This window comes from Geotrypetes seraphini, chromosome 7, assembly GCF_902459505.1.
Source record: "Geotrypetes seraphini chromosome 7, aGeoSer1.1, whole genome shotgun sequence".
Taxonomy (NCBI): Eukaryota; Metazoa; Chordata; class Amphibia; order Gymnophiona; family Dermophiidae; genus Geotrypetes; species Geotrypetes seraphini.
The window spans coordinates 41,569,634-41,589,041 of NC_047090.1; the positions used below are offsets into that span (position 1 = coordinate 41,569,634).

Below are 19,408 nucleotides of genomic sequence, written 5' to 3' on the forward strand. Positions count from 1 at the left end.
GCGAGTGCCTTCCCGCCCGACGGAGGCGCGCGGTCCCCAGTTAGGATAAGCCAGCTAAGAAGCCAACCCGGGGAGGTGGGTGGGACTCAAGAATATCTGCCTGCTGTCCCTGGATAACACCTGTTACGGTAAGTAACTGTGCTTTATCCCAGGACAAGCAGGCAGCATATTCTTGACAGATGGGTGATCTCCAAGCTAACAAAAAGAGGGATGGAGGGAAGGTTGGCCATTAGGAAAACAAATTTTGCAAAACAGATTGGCCGAAGTGTCCATCCCGTCTGGAGAATGCATCCAGACAATAGTGAGATGTAAAAGTATGAACTGAGGACCAAGTAGCAGCCTTGCAGATTTCCTCAATAGGAGTGGAATGGAGGAAAGCTACAGATGCTGCCATAGCTCGAACTCTATGGGCCGTGACAGAACCTTCCAGTGTCAGACCGGACTGAGCATAACAAAAAGAAATGCACGCTGCAAGCCAATTAGACAACGTACGTTTCGTAACAGGACGTCCCAATTTATTCGGATCAAAGGACAGAAAGAGTTGAGGGAATGATCTGTGGGGTTTAGTATGCTCTAAATAGTAAGCTAAAGCCCGCTTACAGTCCAAAGTATGTAGAGCCTGTTCTCCAGAATGAGAGTGAGGTTTCGGAAAGAAGACAGGCAGAACAATGGATTGGTTGAGATGGAATTCAGAGACAACCTTAGGGAGAAACTTTGGATGTGTACGCAGAACCACCTTGTCATGATGAAAGACTGTAAAAGGTGGATCCGCCACTAGTGCATGTAACTCACTGACCCTCCTGGCAGAGGTTAGAGCAATAAGGAAGACCACTTTCCAAGTGAGAAACTTGAAAGGAGCCGTAGCCAAAGGTTCAAACGGGGGCTTCATCAAGGTGGAAAGAACCATATTAAGATCCCAGACTCCAGGTGGAGCCTTAAGAGGTGGTTTCACATTGAAAAGACCCCGCATAAATCTGGAAACCAAAGGATGAGTTGAAAGGAGTTTTCCATGTACTGCCTCATGAAAAGCAGCAATAGCACTGAGGTGGACTCTGATGGAAGTAGACTTGAGTCCAGAGTCAGACAAAGAAAGAAGGTAATCCAACAAGGTCTCCACTGCAAGGGACGTAGGATCATGATGATGAAGAAGACACCAGGAAGAAAACCGTGTCCACTTCTGGTGATAACATTGAAGAGTGGCAGGTTTCCTGGAGGCATCCAGAATGGAACAAACGGGCAGGGACAAAAGAGTATCATTCGAAGTCAGCCCGAGAGATACCAAGCTGTCAGGTGCAGAGACTGGAGGTTGGGATGCAGAAGGGTCTCCTGATGCTGAGTAAGCAGAGAAGGAAACAATGGAAGAAGAATAGGCTCCCTGGAACTGAGTTGAAGTAGAAGGGAGAACCAATATTGTCTGGGCCATCGTGGAGCGATGAGAATCATGGTGGCCTGTTCCCTCTTGAGCTTGAACAAGGTTCGCAACATGAGAGGAAGTGGAGGGAAAGCATACAGGAACAGATTCGACCAGTCCAGGAGAAATGCATCTGCTGCTAGACGGTGAGGGGTGTAGAGCCTGGAGCAGAAGAGGGGCAGCTGATGATTGTGAGGAGCTGCAAAGAGGTCTATCTGAGGAGTGCCCCACTGAGCGAAGATGGACTGTAGGGTGACAGGATCGAGAGTCCACTCGTGAGGCTGAAGAATTCTGCTGAGTTTGTCCGCCAAGGAATTCTGTTCTCCCTGAATGAAGATTGCTTTCAGGAATAGTTGCTGATTTGTGGCCCAAGCCCAAATCTTCTGGGCTTCCTGGCACAAGAGGCAAGAGCTTGTCCCACCCTGCTTGTTGATGTAGTACATCGCTACTTGATTGTCTGTGCAGAGCAGGAGGACTTGAGGAAGGAGAAGATGTTGAAAGGCCTTGAGGGCATAAAACATCGCTCTGAGTTCCAGGAAATTGATGTGATGCTTCATTTCCTGGGCTGTCCAAAGACCCTGAGTTTGGAATTCGTTCAAATGAGCTCCCCAGGCATAAGGGGAGGTGTCGGTGGTGATGACAAGTTGATGAGGAGGTAGATGGAATAGAAGACCTCTGGAGAGATTTGAGGATATCAACCACCATTGTAGAGATCGACGAAGAGATGATGTCATAGATATGTGTCGAGAGCAAGGATCCGTCGCTTGGGATCACTGGGTAGCTAGAGTCCACTGAGGAGTGAGCAGGTGAAGACGTGCGAAGGGTGTGACATGAACTGTGGAGGCCATGTGACCCAAGAATATCATCATTTGCTTGGCCGAGATAGAACGCTGTGGAAGTACCTGCTGACATAGAGATTGAAGAGTTTGAAGACGGTTGGACGGTAGGAACGCTCTCATGAGGACTGTGTCCAGCACCACTCCAATGAATTGAAGTCTCTGAGTGGGGATGACATGAGATTTGGGTAGATTGATCTCGAATCCCAGGAGCTGTAGAAACAGGATGGTTTGGTTGGTGGCCAAAAGTACTGACTGAGATGAATTGGTCTTGATTAACCAATCGTCCAGGTAAGGAAAGACTTGAAGGGGTGAGAGCGTAGGTAGGCAGCCACCACAATCAGACATTTGGTGAACATTCTTGGAGAGGAGGCAAGACCGAAGGGCAGCACCTTGTATTGGTAATGACAATGATTGATCATGAAGCGGAGGTACTGTCTGGAGGCCAGATTGATCGGGATGTGAGTATAAGTCTCTTTGAGATCGAGGGAACATAGCCAGTCACCTTGATTGAGAAGAGGGTAAAGAGTGGCCAGAGAAAGCATCCTGAATTTTTCTTTGACCAAGCATTTGTTGAGATCGCGAAGATCTAGGATAGGTCTGAGATCTCCTGTTTTTTTGGGAACTAGAAAATAACGGGAGTAGAATCCCTGTCCCTGCTGATCTAGAGGAACTTCCTCTATGGCGTTCAGAAGGAGGAGGGATTGAACCTCCTGAAGAAGGAGTAAAGACTGCGGAGTGTTCAAAGCAGACTCTTTTGGCAGACTTTGGGTAGGAAGAGTCTGAAAGTTGAGAGAATAGCCGTGGCGGATGATGTTGAGGACCCACTGATCCAAGGTGATGATTTCCCAACGGCTTATGTAATGAGCAAGGCGTCCTCCTATGGGTTGTGGAAGATGGGCAGATGGTACAATACTGGCTATGTCCTGGAGAACCAAATCAAAAGGGCTGGGACGACTTTTGTGGAGGAGGAGGCTTCACCTGTTGTTGTTGTTGCGCTGGTCTAGGGTTTTGCCTCTGTTATTGTGTTGGCGCCTAGGTTGCTGAGGGGCCGGTGGCAAAGGATGAGCCACATAGCTGCGTTGGTAGGCCGATTGCTGTCGAAAAGGCCTAGTAGGTGGGGTTTTCTTTTTTGTTTTGAGGAGAGTATCCCACCTAGTCTCATGAGCTGAGAGCTTTTGGGTAGTGGAGTCCATGGATTCTCCAAAGAGCTCATCACCCAGGCAAGGCGCATTAGCCAGTCGGTCTTGATGGTTGACATCAAGTTCTGAAACCCTGAGCCATGCCAGACGACGCATGGCCATCGACATGGCCGTGGCTCGAGAGGTCAGCTCAAATGTGTCATAGATCGACCTGACCATGAATTTGCGTAGTTGTAAAAGGGATGAAGAAGCTTTGCGAAAGGCAGATCTTTTGCGGTCAGGGAGGTATTTCTCAAAAGCAGTCAGATTTTGAATGAGATGCTTTAGATAGAATGAGAAATGAAAAGCATAATTCCCTGATCTATTAGCTAGCATCGCATTCTGATACAACCTTTTGCCAAACTTATCCATGGCCTTACCTTCTCTGCCAGGATGGACCGAGGCATACACACTAGCTCCCATGGATTTCTTTAAAGTGGATTCCACCAAGAGAGACTCATGAGGGAGTTGTGGTTTGTCAAAGCCAGGAATGGGGATGACCTTGTATAAGGAGTCCAGTTTGCGAGGGGCTCCTGGGATGGTTAAAGGCGTCTCCAGATTTTTGTAAAAAGTCTCTCTTAATATATCATGGAGAGGCAATTTTAGAAATTCCCTTGGAGGCTGGTCAAAATCCAGTGCATCAAGAAACGCCTTGGATTTTTTGGACTCAGCCTCCAAGGGAATAGAGAGAGAATCACACATCTCTTTCAGAAATGAGGTGAAAGAGGTTGCATCAGGCTTAGAGGACGGATCTAAAACAGAAGGATCCTCATCAGCCGATGAACATTCCCCCTCAGAGAGAAGAGGCTCTTCAGAGTCACCCCACAGATCAGGGTCCCTCACCTGGAAGCTGCGATCCCGGGACTCCGGTGTGGAAGGGTCCAGGTGTCGAGTTTTGCGTGTCGACTTACCCGACCTTAGAGAAGCGGTACTGGGAGATGTTAAGGGCTGTGTCGGTGCCGAAGTTTGCACAGCCTGATGTAAGGCCCTCGGTTCCGGCGCTAAGATCGGCATGGATACCGATGAAGCAGAATGTACCGGTACCGACAGAGTGGATGCAGATAAAAGAGGCTGCTCCAATGTCGGTACCGGTGGCTCAGACCGGACCGGGACTGGAAGGCTCGGTTTCAAAAGAGCGGGAAGGAGCTGCTGCAGTTGCTCCTTGAGCTGCACCTGCAGGACGGCGGCAATTTGCTCGTCCAGCGAAGGCACCGGTACCGTTTTTTTCTTCTGCGGTACCTTTGGTGCCGCTCGACACTCCGAAGAGGAGGACCCCGATGTCGAGGGGCTCACCTCAATCGGTGCAGAGCGCTTCCGCGGGCGCCTCGAGGTCGGCAGGACTTGGCTTGCTGCTACTGAGACCGGAGGACGCTCCAGCGGGGAAGGCTTCTTAGCCGGCTTACCTGGAGGATGCGACGCCGGCGTGGTGTCGACGAGGTAGGTGCCGACTGAGACGGGGCCAATGTCGGGGCCGGTGCCGCAGAATCCGACATGTCGGTACCAAACAATAACCGCTGCTGGATCTGACGGTTTTTTAAGGTTCTCTTTTTTAAAGTGGCACATCGGGTGCAGGTGGATGCCCGATGGTCAGGACCCAAGCACTGCAAGCACCAGTTATGCGGGTCGGTGAGAGAGATGGGCCGTGCGCACCGCTGGCACTTCTTAAACCCGGGTTGGGGGGGCATGAACGTAAAAACGGCTTCTGCCAAATCGAAGGCCGAGGCCTCGATGGTGGCAGCAGGCCCCGCCAGGGCAAAACCGAAAAAAAGAAAGAAAAAAGAAATTCTTTTTTTTTTTTTAAATAAGAAAATAATAAAAGAAAAAAGGAAATACAATTTCCATAGAGGTTTACGCGAGCGGGAAGGCGAATGAGGAAAAAAATTTTCAACAGCCGTTGAAAAGTGCGTCTTCTTAGCTCCGCGGAAACTAAGAAACTGGGGACCGCGTGCCTCCGTCGGGCGGGAAGGCACTCGCGTGTGTGCGGTGCGGCCTGCTAGAACTTTCCAAGTTCTTAGAGTGCAATCACTCTAAAATTGTCTGTACCGGGGCTCCGTCGGTACCGTCACCCATCAGTCAAGAATATGCTCCCTGCTTGTCCTGGGATAATACACACACAACTTGGTAAGTGTACACAGACAGTAAAAAAACAACAAAACTCAATACCTTCTTACCGCACACAGAAAGATAAAAACAGCCATACAAATGACAGAATTCTCGCCACACAGAACACAACAGCTGCTCCCTCTTCTTTCTTAAACACACAGGCCCAGATTCTAAAAATGGCGCTGTTAGGCACTGGTACCAGCTCCTAATTTAACTGCTTTAATTGGTGTGGTAATTAGTTTATTTATAATTTGATATACCTACCATCACAAGTATCTGGTCGGTTTGCAATAATAAAAAGTAAGAGATTATTTAAAATGTTAAAATGATATTTAAAAAAATATATAATAATAAAAAAATATCAAAATAAAAATAGGGGAATTGAGATCAAAACAAAGACTTTATTATGATGGGTATGGGATAAAGGGAAAGAAGGGGAAAGGGAAAATTGTAATTACATTGTATAAATGAAAATAAAAGGAGGGGAAGAAGGGAAGGATAAAACAAGAGGAAAAAAAAGGGGGTGTCGCTTCCTGAAAGCGTTTTTATTTTCCCATTTATGGGGGGAGCTCAATTGGAATTTTGATAAGCGTCTTTAAAAGGAAATGTCTTAAGGTTTTTCTTAAACTTGTTTAGAGAATTTTCAGAGTGAAGGTATGATGGCATTGCATTCCAAAGTGAGGGCGCGACAATGGAGAAAATTGTATTTTTAGTATAATATAAATCCTTGATTGAAGGGACTGTTAGTAAATTCTGGTTAGTGGACCTGAGGGCCCTGGAAGGGGTGTGTGGGATGAGATATTTATCTAGAAAGGCAGGCAGGTAGAAAATCTTGATCTTGAAGACTAAAAGAAGAATCTTATAAGTTGTTCTATGAGAGACTGGAACCAGTGAGAGTCTCGAAGTAGGGGGGGGGGTGACATGGTCATATTTTTTAGCTTTATGGATGAGTTTAATTGCTGTAATTGACTGCACCATTTAAAATTTGTTTAAGTAGGCACCAGAATCGCGCCTACAGTATGGTATTTAGTTGTGTCTAAGGTCAAAGTAGACGTGGTTAGGAGCGGAGATGACCTTAGTTACCGCTATGCCACAATTCTCCGTAAAGCTTAGGCAACAGAAATGTAGGCCTTTAAAAACCTGGCCTACATTACCGGCACCTAAGTTTTTTCTTAGGTGCCAGTAGCTGCGATGCTGTGATGGACACGCAGCCAGTGCCGTTTTAGTAGGCACCGGCCGATTTAGGCGCTGTTTACAGAATCTGGGCCACAAATCCTCCCTCTTGAAGAAAGAGCCACCTACTGTGCAGTGCTTGCTTCTGTTATACTCGCACACAATGTCTCGCTCTTATTCACACGCACAAATAACCTTTTCCATGTCTCCTCACACAAAATATTTTGCACCAATTCAATTTTGCTTGCTACTGTAGCTTTTGCAAAAGGTTTATGGGTTTGGTAGCTCAATTGCTACCTACCTAAGCTATTCTCTAAAAGGAGTGCTTACATTACCTGACTTCATAAGGGGCATCTCTGCTCACATTGAATTCTAACAAAAAGTAATTTGAAACTAATGTGTGGAAAGCAACAACAATGGTGACTTGAGACCACAGAGACTGTCTTGATGTTGTGGGTAATAAGCCTGAAAACAATATATTGTGACCATCAGTCCATAACATTCACATCAGCCTTGCTCTTGTGTTTCATCTTACTATGACCTTATATGTGAAGGTTTTTATCTTCCACTACTCGTGTACAGAAATAAACACCATGTTTAAAACGGGTCTCACAGATCTTTAAATTGTCCAAAGAAAAGTCCTTTATTCCCTTAATGTTTTCAAATATTGGTAATGCACATTTATTTTGGGGTAGACATCTTGACTATACAGTTTTAGTACTGGAATTAAATATCAAACCTTGGAAAGGCAGAAGGTCTTAAGAAAAACAGAACCCATCTCATATTTGATTAAACAAAAGAAAAGAAAGAGGAAGGTTCATTTAAGGCGTCTGGCTGGCCACAGCAAAATGAACACAACATAACTTGTGAGAACAAAAGGATTAAAAAAGCCTTCATGGGCATTTTCTGAACAAGAGTATTAAACACTTACTTTGAAAGAAATTGTACCATTGCCCAAACACCACCATACATCAATCCTTTAATGAGCCAAGATTCTATGTCAAGGTTTGCTATAAACCCAACTAGCCAAATCACTAGGAAAGGCGTTCCAAGCATCACCTTCTGACGAAATTCCTAGGGGGAAAAAAACACATACACACACATACATTTTGATATGCATACAAAATGTTACATAAACATTTGCCTGCATCTCCCTCATCCCTCTGTACAACTGCTCAGTTGAACCAAAAGCTGCAAGGTCAATGACTTCCAAGACTTATCCCTTTAGCATCACTTGAAGGCTGCCCACAGCGGCAATAGTTTTCCCTCTCTCTTTCTCTCTGGGACCTGGGCACATCATTTCTGCAACATTCCTGTATTGTGCTGCAAGATAACATGTAGACTGTGAGAAACTGCAAGACGACCTTGCAAAATTAGAGACTGAGGCCCAGATACACTAAAGCCAGCGATCGTCACTAAACCTGTTCTGACAGCTGTTTTCCTTAGAGGAATAATTATTCACTTTCTGGTTTTTGGTTTTTTTTTAAACATAGGTATAGCTGGAACCTAAGCCCTATATTTCCATAGGGACACTGTTTCGCTATCTGCTGTTTGTGATTTTTTTTTTTTTTTTAAGAACCGCACTGTCACAAATAGCGAGATTGCACTGTACGTGCAGCCTCAATCCTGCACCGATCTCTGCTATATTCTCAACTTGTAGTTCTACAACATTTGTCGCTCCTCAGACTTTAATGTAAACTAAAGCCTGAAGGATCACCAGCAGCTCACCTTATCTGCTTTCAGCTTTTTCAGAAATGATGGACTGTCGTACCCTTTTGCCTGTCTTGCCTCCTGCAAGTGGTTGATCATCCAAACATTTTTTCTCTGTTTTGCCAAATCAAGTGGAGACTCTCCCTGCCAAGGTAATAAAAGATTTGTATCAAATGAAAGGTATGCAGAGCAACTGTTTCTCAGTTTTTAAGCTCAATTCTTCTGCTAACATTTAAGACCAGACTAAACAATCAACCCAAATTTATTAATAATCTTCTTACCCCTTATAATCCTTTTAAGACTCTAAGATCGACAGCCAATAATCTTTTTTTCTATTCCGTCACTGAAGTATATAAATACAACAAGGTCTACTATCTTCACTGATACCGCCCCTTCTCTCTGGAATAGTATCCCAAATTACTAATGTGAAGAATCAATTCTTAATAATTTTAAGACGAAGCTAAAGACATTTCTCTTTCTTGATGCCTTCGAGACCTAACTGTCCTTTTAAGGGCACTTGAGTTCAACATTATTTATAGCAGTTCCTCCTATTATTTTTTCTCTTAACTCTTTTACCTTGACTATTGTAGTTCTTGCCTTTTTACCTTTTGTTCCTGCTTGTCTTTGTCTTTGCAAGTTATTGTTATTGTTTGGTGATGCTTTGTCATCTTAAATTTGTATTTTAGCTAAAGTATGTTTTTATGTTTCAATGATTTTGTACACCGCCTAGAAGGTTGATTGGGCGGTATAAGAAATTTTAAATAAACTTGAAACTTCATGGCACTGCAGTCTGGTGAAGATTAAGCCAACTACTTTCCAGCTACTACTGAGTTCCTGCACTCTGAGCTTGCACCTGCAAACACTGCAACGTGATTAAATTTAGAAAGGTGGATAATTAGATATCAAATCCAAGTAAGTCATCTGTTGAACAATGTTTATGTTTATTAAAAGCTTATATACCGCTACTAATGAGAGAAGCAGTCAAATCTGAGCAGTTTACATGAACTTTTGCAATAATGTTACAAAGCATGGCTTCTGTAGTGATGTAATAATACAAAGCAATATACATGAGCTGTTGTAATGGTGTTATAATGCATCAACTAAGTAAGTATACTATGCCTGTACCAGTGTTTTTCAACCGCTGTTCCGCAGCACACTAGTGTGCCGCGAGATGTTGCCTGGTGTGCCGCAGGGCCGCCATCAGGGCAGTACTACCAGTCCTGCATTCAGGGGCCCGGAGCTGACAGGGGGCCCGAGGCAGGGGCGCCAGTAGCTCGCCAAGGCAAAGTGAGTCGATCACCCAGGACTCACTTTGTCTTGGCGATCTAATCTATCGAGCCGATAAGTCTTCTTCTCCCCGACGTCAATTCTGCAGTCAGAGAGGAAGTTCGGGCCAGCCAAATCGCTGCCTGGCTGGGCGGAACTTTCTCTCCGATTGCAGAATTGACGTCAGGGAGAGCATGCGTCGGCGTCGGCTTTGGGGCCTGTTATCCATTGGTGGGTCCTGTTCCCCGATGGCAGCGGCAGTGGCTTGGGGAACGGCAGGGAGAAAGAAAGAAAGGGGGCAGGCAGGGAAACAGAAGGAAAGAAGAGAAACAGAAAAAAAGAAAGAAAGGTCAGGGAGAGAGGAAGAAAAAGTTGGGGGAGGGAATGAGGTGTGGAGGAGAGAAAGCATACAGGCTGATAGAAGGGAAGAAAGATTGGATGCACAGTCAGAAGAAGAAAGTGCAACCAGAAATCACCAGACAAGGTAGGAAAAATGATTTTATTTTAAATTTAGCAAAGTGGAGGCAGTATTACCACAGTTTTCAAAGGAATTTGCCCAAATAACTTAATAGTTAACTGGGTAAATTCCCAGAGATGAAAACTTCCCTTCACTTACTATGCACAGTTCTGAATTTATATCTGCTGTCTATATTTTACAATATGGTCACCTTTTACTAAACCGCAATAGTGGTTTTTAGCGCAGGGAGCCTATGAGCGTCACTAGCAGCGCTGGGCATTCAGCGCAGCTCCCTGCGCTAAAAACTGCTATTGTGGTTTAATAAAAAGGATGGAGGGTATATTTGTCTATTTTTGTATGCTATAAAAACCAAATACAGAGAGAGACTGAGAGCTGTTGACGAAGAGCTACGTGTGTGTCTTTCTTCGATTCCAGCCAGAATATCAGCTTTGTGTTCAGCCAAACAGGCCCAGGTTTCGCAATGAATAAAGTATTTTATAATTTTTCACTATTCTGTTTACTTAATATTTCATAATAAAGTAATTATAAAATACTTTCTTTGTGTTTATTTGATTCCTATTCAAGAGAATTACTTTATATATAGTCAATATAGGCACAGAGTTAAATTTTTTAACATTTTCTAATGGTGGTGTGCCTCGTGATTTTTTTCATGAAACAAGTGTGCCTTTGCCCAAAAAAGGTTGAAAAACACTGGCCTATACAATATACAGTTCAACGTATATAATATATCATATAATTAAACCTAAAGATAAAAAGAAACTTCCTTCTAATTATGGTATATAGGGTCTACCCCACAAATAGCAAATTAGAACAAACTTACTAAAACAAATTTAAGGTTAAAGTAAATAACCTAAATTAAATATCAGTATCAGACCATAATTAAAATGTTATTAGCTAAATAAACTAAATATTAATAGACTAAATTAATTTAAAAAAATCACTAATAAAGAAAAAATGGCGCAATCTAGTGCACAGACTCACAGTGCATCTGCACCATGTTCTGGAGGGAACTGCAGTCTATGGGCCCTCGCTGGAACGATTGAACTAGATGGCAAGCGGGATTTAAAAAGAACACAAAAGAAAATGCAGGGTGGTAGCAAATAACTGCTTACGATCAGAGGAGGGAAAGGTGAGTAGTGGAGTCCCTCAGGGTTCGGTGCTGGGGCCGATCCTGTTCAATATGTTTGTGAGTGACATTGCTGAAGGGTTTAGAAGGAAAAGTGTGCCTTCTTGCAGATGATACCAAGATTTGTATCAAAGTAGACACCGAAGAGGGAGTGGAAAATATGAAAAAGGATCTGCAAAAGTTAGAGGAATGGTCTAATGCCTGGCAACTAAAATTCAATACAAAGAAATGCAGAGTAATGCATTTGGGGATTAATAATCGGAAGGAACTGTATATGCTAGGAGGAGAGAAGCTGATATGCATGGACGGGGAGAGGGACCTTGGGGTGATAGTGTCCGAAGATCTAAAGGCAAAAAAACAGTGTGACAAGGCAGTGGCTGCTGCCAGAAGGATGCTGGGCTGTATGAAGAGAGGTGTAGCCAGTAGAAGGAAGAAGGTGTTGATGCCCCTGTACAGGTCATTGGTGAGGCCCCACTTGGAGTATTGTGTTCAGTTTTAGAGACTGTATCTGGCGAAGGACGTAAGAAGACTTGAAGCGGTCCAGAGGAGGGTGATGAAAATGATAGGAGACGTATGAGGAGAGACTGGAAGCCCTGAATATGTATACCCTAGAGGAAAGGAGAGACAAGGGAGATATGATTCAGATGTTCAAATACTTGAAGGGTATTGACGTAGAACATAATCCTTTCCAGAGAAAGGAAAATGGTAAAACCAGAGGACATAATTTGAGGTTGAGGGGTGGTAGATTCAAAGGCAATGTTAGGAAATTCTACTTTATGGAGAGGGTGGTGGATGCCTGGAATGCGCTCCCGAGAGAGGTGGTGGAGAGGAAAACGGTGACTGAGTTCAAAGAAGTGTGGGATGAACACAGAGGATCTAGAATCAGAAAATAATATTAAATATTAAACTAAGGCCCATACTGGGCAGACTTGCACAGTCTGTATATGGCCATTTGGGGGAGGATGGGCTGGGGAGGGCTTCAATGGCTGGGAGGGTGTAGATGGGCTGGTTTTGACAGAGATTTCGGCAGTTGGAACCCAAGCACAGTACCGGGTAGAGCTTTGGATTCTTGCCCAGAAATAGCTAAGAAGAAAAAATTTAAATTGAACCAGGTTGGCCGTCATCTACTATGTTATGTTACTATGATTCTAACTCAAAGAATGGTTTGGAGAGCTGGAGCCTGCTAGCATTCATCTCATTTTTTTTTGTTTTTAAAGTGTTTTTAGGTTTATTAAGTAATTGCTGTCTTAATGTATTTGTTTGTTGAATGTGCCTAGAAATGTTGATAGAGTGGAATATATAAATAAATAAGCCCCTCCCCTTTTGCAAAACCATAGCACAGTTTTTAGCGCCGGTCGCTGCAGTAACAGCTCCAATGGCCATAGAATTCCTATAAGCATCGGAGCTGTTACAACTGCAGCAGGTACCAAAAATCACACTATGGTTTTGTAAAGGGGGGAGGGTAAGTAAGTAAATAAGAATGTTTGTATGTATGTATCAATCTCTCATTTTTTTCCACTAAAATTAACGTTGCTTAAATCTAAGATGATACATTTTTAAGAGGACCAACTCAATATATTTCCTGTCTTGGTGAGAGACGCATGTCATTCATCAAGCCTAAAAAAATGAATTCTTTTAAAACCAAAACCTAGGTGAGACACATATTAGTCCTATAAAAATGTATCCGATTGTGCAATTAACAATTCATCCACTGAAACATCTAACACTAATTTACACTGTTAGATGCACAAGGATAGCATCCTTCAGTCCTCCAACAGAGGTTCTACATAAAGAATAAAATACTTCAGCCTTTTTTTGGAGTACTTTCCTCATCTCCAACAGAAAGACACATACGAGGGGCCATTGAAAAGTTCTCAGCCCAACCAAGAAGAAAATGATACGGAGCCATGAAACTTACAAGTTATTCCACATTTTTCTTGACATTTTTTGTTTCAATGACATGAAATAAAATGAAAAGTGTCAAGAAAAGTGTGGAATAACTTGTAAGTTTCATGGCTCCGCATCATTTTCTTCTTGGTTGGGCTGAGAACTTTTCAGTAGCCCCTCGTATTGTGATGTAATAGTGCCTCCTTCCACCAATGCCTAAGAGCCAACCTGATTGGTGATGTCACAATGGCTTGGTTTCCCTATACTTGTGCTCATTTACTAGATGCATTTGCCTCATTGAAACAAAGTATCAAGAAAAGTGTGGAATAACTTGTAAGTTTCACGGCTTCGCATCATTCTCTTCTGGTTGGGCCGAGAACTTTTCAGTGGCCCCTCGGAAAAATGCTCGTATAATGTAGCACGTACTACTGTTTACCTTAACATTCTGAGAGTCGACATTGGCCCCAGCATCTAGGAGAAGACTAATGACTGTGGTATTTCCTGCCAGCACTGCCCAATGCAATGCTGTGTTTTTGTGATATTTGTCACCAAGATTGACAGACACATTAAAGGTGAGTAACAATCGCGTGGGATCCACACTAAAAAAAAAAAAAAAAAAAAGGACTGTTTTAAATGTCATTAGCGTGCCTACTGCCACTACTGAGATCAAAGCATCTGCTTTTCCTGTCTCTGCCTAGTGGACATAAAGATCACTAGGTGGGCATTTTTCCAAGATGGTAAAATACTCCATTAGTGAATTACAATCTTTGATTCAGGCAAGGTCATGATTTATACCACAAAAGCATAGAAGAATTAACCTTATTATGAGTAGTTTGAGGAGCAGAGTGAGAACCTGTGCTTGAACAGTAACAAGTAGGTTTATTGGAATCCACTTAAAATATAGGCAAATAAATACAATAAATAAATAAAATTAAAAAAGTGAAACACTTTATTTATTCAATTTTTCAGGGGAGCTCAGAACAGTTTACATGAATTTATTCAGGTACTCAAGCATTTTTCCCCGTCTGTCCCGGCAGGCTCACAATCTATCTAATGTACCTGGGGCAATGGGGGGATTAAGTGACGTACCCAGGGTCACAAGGATCAGTGTGGGTTTGAACCCACAACCTCAGGGTGCTGAGGCTGTTGTAGCTTTTAACCATTGCGCCACACTCTTCCCCTTAAACCAAGCCAACAAACTAGGTTAGAAGATTTTAATTAATCAACCTGCAAAAGTTTAAAAAAAAAATATATATATATATATATATTTTAGCAATACTTGGAGATAATACATTCACTTTATTACCTGTGTGTTCTGTAAGCTGCCCACATTAATGGAGTCATTCCATTTTGATCCATCATATCTACATCCTAAAAAGAAAAAGAATATTACTTAGAAAAGTATAACAGTCCTGTGTAAGTATAACTCCTGAGAATGAAACCTACAGTAAGAATCATGTGCCATTACTGGGAAGTTAAAGGCCACACCACTGACCCAACCCCAGGACATCTGAGCTCAAGTTCTCATTCAATGATTACTAGGATTGCAAACATTGGATATACATAATTTTATTTAAAAATTCAATAAAACAGCATTACAGCAAACAACTGAATAGTGCTGGTTATTATAATACAAACCTTGTATAAAGTCTAAGAACCCCCTATAGTTCCCCCTCCCCTCAGTAAAATCTAAGCAAAAAAGACTTAAGTTCAGAAGCAAAGTCTTGATTCTTATCATATCTTTTCCTCAAATTATCTTACCCCTTCCCCCCTCCCACATAATTATGACTACCCTTAGTTCCTTAATGACCCAAGAGAAAAGTTTTGGACAAGTTCCTGGAGGAAAAGTCCATAAACTGCTGTTGAGAAAGACATAGGAGAAGCCACTACTTGCCCTGGCATGGAATGTTGCTACTATTTGGGTTTTTGCCAGGTACTTGTAACCTGGATTAGCTTCTGTGAAGACAGGATACTGGGCTAGATGGAACATTGGTCTGATCCAGTAAGGCTATTTGTATGTTCCTACAAAGAGATTGTATAAAGAAATCCCATGTCAGATACACTACTACAGAAAATAAAAGCCTATAAAGGTAAGGTGTAACAGGTACTACTTTTTGGGGTAGCTCAAATAACCCAAGAACAGTACAGGAAGGTTGTAAATTAACTTTGCTCTTTTTAAATCCCCACAGAATTATGTTAAGAGTTCTTTAGTCACTACTGTCACATTAAAGGCCATATTTAGTCAAGTGAGTTCCCTGTGTTTATCTATTAATATTTGACAGAGTTAGTAAAATGTTGTCACAGTACACAAGGGAATACACCAAACACCAAAACATTTCTTTTGTGTAAAGATAATTTAAGATTAATGTAAGAATATGATAGCTCCACTGGGTCAGAACAAAGGTCCATCAAGCCCAGTAGCCCGTTCTCAAAGCAGCCAATCCAAGAGAAGACATTTTCATGATGAGGCCTAATATGTTCCACTATAACATATTAGAAAGAATATGAACATAATAAATGTTAAATATATTTTTGTTCAATACAAAAGTAGACATTTTAATAGGCTTCAACTGTAGTCATCCAAAATACAGAGTCTAAAAATTGTGCTACCCTGCGACACATTCAGATTTGAGCAAGTGAAGTTGCATACCTATAATGGGGATTCTTCATAGACAGCAGTATAAATTAAACACATTAGCAGGTGACATTATCCAAAGGTCAATAAGGATCTGGCTCTCTGAATTCAGAAAGACTAAGCAAGTACCCACATTGCAGCTGCCTTTCTGCTCCTCAATCTGATACAATAGTGCTTGGATCCATTACAGGTAAGCAACTGTTTGGTCTATTAGCAAACAAAATTAAATCAGCCAAAGCTAAAAGTTGCCTCTACCACATTAAGTTGAATTCTTCAGCACGTAGCTCATATAATGATGGAAGTGGGAAGGAAGGCAATTGACCTTCTACAAAGAAATCCTTTTAACACTTGGCTGTATCATAAAAGGGAAGGTGTACCAGTCAATGCGAGTTATGTAGTCCACCTTCTTGTTGGATAGGATCTGCTTTATTACTGTCTCCCCTATCCTGCTTGGATTGAAGGACACAAAGAGAAGGCTGGCCGAGTTAGTTAAACTAAACTAAACCTTAAGTTTATATACCGCATCCTCTTCATAATTATAGAGCTCAGCATGGTTTACAAGAGTTTAATAAAGGAAGGAGTAGCATAGAGGGGTTGGGTATTCAATCTAGGGGGGGGAAGAGAACATTACAATTTTGTGAAGAGCCTAGTTTTCAGGTGCTTACAGAATAATTGGAAGGAACTCAAAATCCACAGTGGGGTGGTAAGATTATTTCAGAGCTCTGTGATTAAGGAAAAGAGTTATGTCTAAGTTACAGTCTACATTTCATGATATGAAAAGCCTGCTTTCCCTCATGGAAATTAAAGCTGTGGGGGTAGGAGACCCGTATAGTGTCACATACCCCCAACAAATGGCTCGTGTATGTACTGCATGTTGAGAAACTCTGTTCTAGACAAGTGGGACATACAAAAGCAGTCCCCAAAAAGCTAAGGTGGACTTACTGTGCTGACCCTCAAGACTGAGGACCCAAAGGTCCTGTCTTGCCAACACATCCAAAGCTCTAGCTTTGGCCACGAAGAAGCCATACATCTAGAAGAATGCGCCTTGACGGAACAGGAGACTGTTTCCCAGAAAGAATGTAGGCTGACGAAAGGGTCTCACGGATCCATCTGGAAATTATGGTCTTAGAAGTGGGAGTGCCCTGCTTGACAGAATGAGTCAGCACAAACAAATGGTCAGAAAGGCAAAACTCATTTGTGACCGCCAGGATAGTGAAGAAGCACTCTGTGCACATTAGGTTCCTCAAAACACAATTCCGTGTCTTTGAACCAGCAGGCTGAAAAACAGGCAACTGGGCTCCCTGATTAACATGGAAAGCGAAAACCTTCTTCGGCAGAAAGGAAGGAACCGTGCACAAGGATATCCCCCGTCTCTGAGAAAGAACCTGGAGGTCAGAGACATGCCTTGCTGAAATAACAGCGAACAGAACGACCATTTTGAGCGTCAATTCCAAGAGGGATGCATCCCGAAGGTTCTCAAAGAGAATCTTAGGTAGACTACATAGCACCAGAGTGAGGTCCCGCGAAGGGAACAGCAAATTAATCAGTGGTCTAATGCAAAGAGCCCCTTTCAGAAATCTGGCAACATCAAGGCGAGATGCCAAAGATGAATGACAACCCCGGGCTTGAAAACAAGTGAGCCCAGCCACTTGGACCCAAAATGACGCCACAGTGAGGCCTTGATCAAGACCAGCCTGGAGAAAAAAGAGCACCACCGAAAGTGGAGAGGAATATGGCTCTGCTTGTTCTGGAGCATAAGGTCATATAAAGTGTCAGTCACATAATCCGACCCAGCAAAAAATAATAAAAGGGGAGAGAACAGAATAAACACACCCCTGCTGGCATGCGTGCAGAAGGAAAAAACTGTAGGTGGAACTAAGGAGCTCAGTGAAGTACAGAAGAGGCACAGAGAAAAATCTGAACTGGATTTCTTCTGTAGATGGTACGTGGCCATAAAGACACTACCCACTTGTCTGGAATGTCTCATCTATTGCACTGGAATACCATTTCCAACTGGTGATACAGAAATCTCCTTCCTGCTTGCTTGTGAACATCCTCCACCTCCACCACAAATAATTTGGGGTTTTATATTACCTCAAATGAATGCCAGAACTTACTAGCAGGTCTTAATGTTAAGTAAGAACTTATACCATCACTCAACAGCTCTGTTGTATATACTGTATAGAAAACAAAATATGGCCTGGAGCAAGAGTGAAGGATGTGACCAACAGGATCTCCAGGATCATAGATGGCGCAGGGGGAGAGGACACCGCTGTGCTTATCCACGTGGGAACAAATGATGTGAGCGGGCGGAAGTATGACAGGGAAGAGCTGAAGGGCCAGCTCCGCTCACTCGGAAGACAACTGAAGATCAGGGAGGTGAGGGTGGCCTTCTCTGAGATCCTCCCAGTACCAAGAGCGGATGGAAAGAGACAAGGGGAATTGCAAGTAATCAACGCCTGGATGAGACGATGGTGCGAAGAAGAAGGCTTCGACTTCGTGCGCAACTGGACGGCGTTCTGGGGAAAAAGCAAGAACTACAGAAGGGACGGACTACACCTCAACAAGGAAGGAGCACGAGTTTTGGCAGGCAACATGAAGAAGGCAATCGAGAAGGCTTTAAACTGAAAGATAGGGGAAAGCCGACAGTCGACCACCGGTCGATGGCACGGATAGCAGGATGCCCCGACGAAGAAGCCAAGGACTACTACTCCTACACAAGAGAAGACGACCCCACAGCCAATAAGGGAGAAAAAGCAGGAAGGGACAACTCAGACACAGGAGAGGACGACCACACAGCAAACAAGGGTGATAACACAGGAGCAGTAAAGGATACCGTATTTGAAACTATAGGGACGGCCAAGAGTAGAAGGTCCAAAAAGGTAACACAAAGGGAATTTAGATGTATGTATACGAATGCTAGAAGTCTAGGTAACAAAATGGGGGAACTAGAGACAATAGCGAGACATGACATATTGGATATCATTGGCATAACAGAAACATGGTGGAATGAAGAAAACAAATGGGACACAGTACTACAGGGATACAAACTGTATAGAAGAGATCGAGTAGGGCAGAAAGGTGGAGGTATTGCTCTATATGTTAAGGAGGGAATAGATTCTGTTGAAATGGTTACAACAGAAATGAAAGAGAAGCTTGAGTCACTCTGGATCAAAATTCCTGGTCAATATGGTGCAGATACGAAAATTGGCCTTTACTATCGTCCCCCAGGACAGGCGGAGGAAACTGACTCAGAAATGATGGAGGAAATCAAACAAGAATGCAAGACGGGCAATGTAATTATATTGGGAGACTTCAATTTCCCAGGGATAGACTGGAAACTAGCAACCTCCAACTGCGGCAAGGAGGCCAAGTTCCTGGAGGTGCTAGGGGATTGCTTCCTGGAACAAATGGTAAAAGAGCCGACAAGAGGCAACGCCACCTTGGACTTGGTCCTAAATGGCCTCACGGGACCGATAACAGAAGTGGAAGTCGTGGTTCCACTGGGAACGAGTGATCACAATGTAATCAACTTTAAACTTGACATCGGGAAAGGGAAACATGCCAAAACCTTAACCACCACCTTAAACTTTAAAAAGGGT

At 43.1% G+C, this 19,408-nt stretch overlaps 1 protein-coding gene across 1 annotated transcript in view; it reads right to left on the reverse strand.

Moving 5' to 3' along the window:
* Positions 1-19,408, reverse strand: part of ZDHHC17 (zinc finger DHHC-type palmitoyltransferase 17) — a 171,263-nt gene that overhangs the window by 49,277 nt on the left and 102,578 nt on the right. Inside the window, exons 6-9 of the mRNA XM_033951008.1 lie at positions 14,478-14,542; positions 13,608-13,770; positions 8,433-8,558; positions 7,636-7,778 (exon numbers count right to left, since the gene is read on the reverse strand). Of these exons, the coding sequence (XP_033806899.1) occupies positions 7,636-7,778; positions 8,433-8,558; positions 13,608-13,770; positions 14,478-14,542 (497 nt within the window). The remainder of the gene's footprint in view (positions 1-7,635; positions 7,779-8,432; positions 8,559-13,607; positions 13,771-14,477; positions 14,543-19,408) is intronic.